At 49.8% G+C, this 6,000-nt stretch overlaps 1 protein-coding gene across 1 annotated transcript; it reads right to left on the minus strand.

Annotated features, from left to right (window-relative positions):
* Positions 1-1,841: 1,841 nt before the first annotated feature.
* Positions 1,842-5,793, minus strand: CSTL1 (cystatin like 1). The gene is made up of 3 exons (XM_046678357.1): positions 5,575-5,793; positions 2,618-2,731; positions 1,842-1,925 (listed from the first exon to the last, which is right to left on the minus strand). The coding sequence occupies exons 1-3, from the start codon at positions 5,791-5,793 to the stop codon at positions 1,842-1,844; spliced, it is 417 nt and encodes a 138-aa protein (XP_046534313.1).
* Between the last annotated feature and the right edge of the window lie 207 nt (positions 5,794-6,000).

Genomic DNA, 6,000 nt, shown 5'->3' on the forward strand with positions numbered 1-6,000 from the left:
TTATCCACCAATTCCACTCCTAGCTGTGTACCCAACGGAACATGAGTGTGTCCACCATTAGACATTGTACACATTTGTTTATTTTTAGTAGCTATTATTCCTAAAAGTTAGAAACTACCCAAAAGCCCATTATCAGTAGAGTGAATAAACAAATTGCAATATATTGTCACACAATGGAATTCTACACAATAATAAATGTGAACTACAAGTACACACCACACGGATGGATTCATAAATATGTTGAGTAAAAGAAGCCAGAAACGAAAGAATACACACTGTATGATTCCATTTCTAAAAGTTCAACCAACAGGCCAAACTCAGCTAGGATGTTAGGATCTGGACAGAGGTTATCTTTGGGGGCTCCTCCCCTGTAAGGTGGAGGTCAAAATCTCTGTTTCACTGGGTTGTCATGACGATCAAACAAGAGAACGAGGGCAGCAGGCCAGTGCCAGGGGCCTGGTCAGCCCTCAATGAGGTTGGATTTGCAGGACTGGATGCTTCTGTCTTCCCTCTTCTTCGAACAAGAGTTTCACCCCCTTTAACTCTTCCTCTCCACCTCCCCTGCTCCCTCAGGCCTCCTGGGAAAATTTGAGGTTCTTGCTTGTGTGTTTACTTTTCCCCCTTAGAAATACTCTCTCAAGTTGGAGTTATGACTGTGCTGGTGGGACTGGCCCCTGGGGAGGAGACCAACTGGTCTAGTGGTATATCTCAGCCCACATCCACTCCTCGTTTCTGGTCCGGTGTGTGCCTCTCTGCTTGACTGTGAGTACACAAGGGAGGACACCAGAGGTCTCATTCCACCAGCAGTGAGCACATGGGACACTCAGGAGCTCTTTCTGAAGAAGTGAGATCCCACGGCCAGCCCAAGACCACTGCCCTTGAAAAGACCTGCTTGCAAAGTGGGCCTTGGCTGGAGTGTGGGACTTCAGACGATAAACAGCTCCCTACATTGATATAAACCTTTCCCTGAATGATAAGAGGGCCTCGCTTTGTCTATACTGTTTGTACAAACAATGTGATTTATGCTGAATACCTGCTTTCCTTGTGGGAGCCTGAAATTTTGGTACATGGTAGGCAGATGCTGCCTGTGTGACCAGCTCCAGGGAAAACCCATGGCGCAAAGCCTCTACTGCACTTCCCCAGCAGACAGCATTTCCCACAGTGGCCTGTGTGACCGCACTGGGAGAAGACTCTGGAAGCCTGCCCTTGGCTTCCTATGACTTCTTCCCACACACCTGTTCCTTCTGCTGATTCTACTTCTTATCCTTTCACCTTGGTAAATCATGGCCTTGACTGCGGCTCCAGGCCGAGTCCTGGGGATCCTCCCAGTGAGTTACTGAACCTAGGGGTGGTCCGGGGGACCTTGAACACACCCACAAAGACATGCCTCAGTCACAGAGTTGTATGTGTGTAGAGAAGAAACAGAGCTTGCCAAGCTCAGGCCAGAGGTCACGAGGTGCCTGGATGGCCCAAAGCCTCAGAGAGACGGCTGAAGTAGAAAATATCATGAGCTTCCCCAAAGAGCTGACAACCTTCTGCTCAAACTGCGCCAACCACCAAAGACCACCGAAAATACACGAGTGTGTGTGAGAGTGTGAGAGAGTGTGTGAGAATGCACGTCTGAGAGTGAGTGCATGTGACAGCCTGCAGTGCGAGTGTGCATGTGTGTGCTGTGTATGAGTGTGCTATGTGAGTGTGCATGCGTGTGTGTGTGTGTCTATGTCTGTGAGTGGGTGTGTAGCGAGACCCTGATGAGGGAGATGTACTCCTTTCTGAAGCCTATAACAGAAAGTGCACGGGGGCAGTCTAGGGTTTCATCAAGGAGCTTTACGCAAACACACTTAGGCCTCCAGACAAGAGTTGTTCCAGAGCTGGTAATAGTTCATCCAGGGCACAGTGTATACCAAAAAATCACAAATGAGACTCTGTGGGAGGAGAAAGAAAACAATCAGCTTCAGGGAAATATTTTTTGGAGGTGAACAAAAAGCTCCTGCCCCCTCAGGCCCATGTCTTGGGAGTCTGGACCCCTCACTGAGGTTGCACACTGACCATGGGGTCACATGGTCGGGGGGCGGTGGCCAGGCCCAGAACAGGAGTCTCCCCCTGGTCTCCCCCTCCCCAGCTAGAGAGGCACTCTCCCCCACATACCACCCCAGCCCTCCCACACTGCACCCAGGCACAGGGAGAGACCCTGTATCTGCCAGCTTGCAGGTGATGCCACCAGGAGGGACTAGGAAAGGGTGGGCAGAGTTTGGAAGACAAGGAGGCAACTGGACAATCCTCAGGGATCTGGAGAGTGCAAGCCGAGACCAGATTGAGGTCCCCAAGGAAAGTAAGCGCTGCTTCTACGTGAGGGCCAGGGAATGGGCTGGGTGGGCAGGAGTCCAGTGACCAGGAGGCCTGGGGCCAGGTGGGTTCCAGCACAGAATGGGAAGACTGCCCAATTAGAGAGCTTCCTCCCGTGCCCAAGGGCCTCAGACGGCATCAGGCAGCCTTGGGGCTACGCCCTAGCCCCACCCCAATCCACACAGCGGGAAAAGCTGTCAATGTCCAACTTGTGTTTACTTGTAAAATTTTTACTTTTTTCCCTCTTGATCATGAGTCCCATCCAACACACCTTTTGCAGATCCTTCTTGCTTTGAACAGGACATGAAGGACTTTCTGTGCTGTTCCTCTTGCATTTGGTCCGGCTAATCTTCACGGTGACCATATACTCCACTCCCGTCGTCAGCTACCAAGAAGCAATGGCACTGTTAATTTTGACTCCAAGCATCCAGTTGCTGACTCTTTCCAGGAAAAATTAGGAAGGAGAGTGATGCCCCAGGAGCCACAGTCCCTGTTCCTAGAGCTCATCCACCAAAAGCACGGCTCTCTCCTCCCCTCCCAGGCTGGAGGATGCACAGTTGCGACTGCAGACCCTGGTCAGTGCCCAGCATAGGTGGAACCCATTCTCTTGCTCTGGACTGGCTTCACTGCTGCAGCCACAGCAGTGTCTCCACCTGTCTCCCTTGTGTCCTTGGGACGAGGGAGGCTACACAGCTCGAGCTTGGCTGCTCTGCAGCTCCAGCACAGCCCCCAGTCTGCACACAGGGTCCTCAGAATGCATAGAGCCACACCTTGTCTCTCAGCTCTCTCAGTTCCCTTCATCCATGTCCTCCCTCCCTGCTCTCCTTCCCAACAAACCTGATGGGAGGCAGTTTGGCAACACAGCTAAAAACATGGGCTTAGGAATCAAATCAACACGGGGCAAGAGGTCCCCATCTGCTAATGCTGTGATCCCGGGCAAGCGCCTCGCAACTCCAGTGTCTTCACTTACAGAGCACAGATAATAATTGTGCTTGCTCAAGGAGCTGTTATGTGGGTGAAAGGGAAGCGTGTATTTCACTGAGTGCATAAAACTAATTTTAAAACAACTTAATAATTACAAATTATTAAATGTTTTAGCAAAGTGTCAGGAACATTACTCTGAAGCAGCTGTGGAGTTGGGAGAGCGACAGAACAAAAGACAGAAAAATTGTGCTCAAGTTCTGGTTTAATCCCCTGCCATCTCTGTCACCTTGGCCAACTCCCTCTACCTACCTGAGTCTCAGTTTCCTCAACTCAAAAATGAGAATAGTGTCAACTTCTTCCGAGGGTATGTGCGAGTGATAAACACACCCCTGTTTCCTGTTACTGTGCTTTGTCTTCTTGTATTTACATTCAAGTATGAGGCTGTGAAGGCTTGCGTGGTTAAAGATAGGGAAAGCCCTTTGTGGCAGGGAAGCCCCACACCCGGAAAAAAAAACGCTAACAAATGGTTTGGTGATTATTGTTGCCTGTTGGAAGCTGAGCTGGACTCCCCAAGTAAACGTGTGGACTAGAGAGTTCTGCACCGGTGAGGAGAGACGCTCCTGGATGTTCCCTGCTTCCCAGTCCTAGTGTCAGTGGTCAAACCAAATGAGAAGGCTTGGCACTCTCTAGAGTGGCAATAGAGGGAGAGAGTGCTCACACTGCCCCCAGGGGGAAAACATCCCCAGAAAACCTCAACGCGTGCAGGGACAGGGGCTGAGGGCAGTACGGCCATCCTGGTCCCGGCATCCACCAGAAGAACCTCAGGATGCACGGCTCTTGTGCTCTTCATCAAAGGACAGTTCCATCCAGGCAATGGCATCTTGCAGGGTTAGTGCCAAGCGCTTTCACACTGATCTTCAGCACACTCTGTATGTATGAAGAAACTAAAATCGCTGGCTGTAAATTTAACTAACGTTCCAGGCTGTGAAGCGTCTTCTTATTCGTTATTAGACTTGATTGTTGATAACAGGAATAATCCTAACAATAGAAATATTCTCACAAGTGCCGCTTCACTCTTTACAAGTGAGGAAACTGAGGCCTGGAGAGTATGGATAGCACTTGACCAAGATCCCACAATGACGATGGGGGACCTGGAGCCCAGGCACAGGCAGCACACCGTGCCACCTCCTGAGCCCCTCTGTCAGGGATTAGGATGGACACAACCACGCAGCCACAAGTGTGGAGATGCCCAAGGACCCTTGCCCCAGGTCACCCAGCTACCAAGGGGCATACTCGTTCTGTCCAGTCATCCATTTGAATGACATCAAAAGTTTGCTCACAAGCAATTCTTTTAAAGTGAACTGTTAATGACAATGGATTGATTCCACAGGACAGGCCTCCTCAGATTCTCAGATTCATCCTTGAGAAGACAGATGGGGAAAACAAGCCAACTTCGAGAAGAACTTGGCTGCCACCTTGTGGCCAAGTCACCTCAATGTTCTTGGCCCTGACAAGCTGCCATCTTGCGGCAAGAGTGTGTGACGGAGATGGGAACAGGCTAATGTCTTCATGGTGTGACATAAGGCCATTTGTGTCATACTAACACTGTTCACCCCTCTCTGCCCCTACCCTTACTGGTTTCTCCTATTCCCACTGCCCCTATTTCTGACCAGAGCACTTTTCTCCTAGTGAGCTATTTTTTCCAAATTGGCTCTGCCCCAACTTATATAGTTTACTATCTGAACTTGAGGGCAGCTTGGACCAACAAAAGTGGTTTTCAAACAACTTCTCTTTCCTCTGTCATCCTTCAATTGATATATTTCAGAGAAATATAATATATAAAACTAACAAAAAGAAAGATGATCTGTGTAATTCCAGGTTTATGTGGAACACAGCTAGGAAGTGCTTCCCAAAAAACCCGATAAAGACTTAGATTTTACAGTCTTGGACACTGAAATATTATTGTTCCGGGAACCTGCTATCACTTTGATAGGACCTAATTTCAGAATGAAAGGCAATTCTTCCCAAGGAAGGCCTGTTGAGAATCTCAGGGGACGTTTTTGCTCCAGACTAAGAGTAAGAGAGTTGGGATCTCACTCCAGGCCTTAGGCTAGCATCTTGGAAGGGTGACTAAGGCAACACTGGGGCCTGAACAGCTCTAAAGCACATCCATGCCAAGTGAGGCCACTCGCCACTTGGTGAAACCATCACTTCAGTCTCTCTGGGAACCGCAGGGTGTCCCCACTTGTTTGAGTGGGCAAGAATGGGGGCAGTGTGCACATCTGGAGAAACTGAGGCACAAACCTGCATCTGACTGCGAAGTAGCTTGTCAACTCCAAATAAGTAGGTGTCGTTACTAGCATTGTTGTAGGTTTCAATGAAGAATTTGAGCGTTGAATTTATGTTTTTCTGACTCATGGACTTCTCTTGGAAGCCTCCCCACCTTTGAAAATGACCCAACTTGGCCGCCAGGACCAAGGCAGCCAGCAGCAGCAGAGGGCTCCTCCAGCATCCAACTCCCATCTCCACAGCTGAGAGACCTCCTATCCACGGCACCTTCCAGGGTGGGGAGGCGCCAGGCTGTGGTTTGCTCACTCTCCAGCGGCAGCCCTCGCCAGCACAGGCTTCCCCAGGAGATGGCCTGCCTGCATTTAAACAGAGATTGAGACTGGAACTCATTCTTCCAAGGCTCTGCCCACAATATGACCAAAGGACCAACCAGGGAAATCT

This window comes from Equus quagga, chromosome 12, assembly GCF_021613505.1.
Source record: "Equus quagga isolate Etosha38 chromosome 12, UCLA_HA_Equagga_1.0, whole genome shotgun sequence".
NCBI lineage: Eukaryota > Metazoa > Chordata > Mammalia > Perissodactyla > Equidae > Equus > Equus quagga.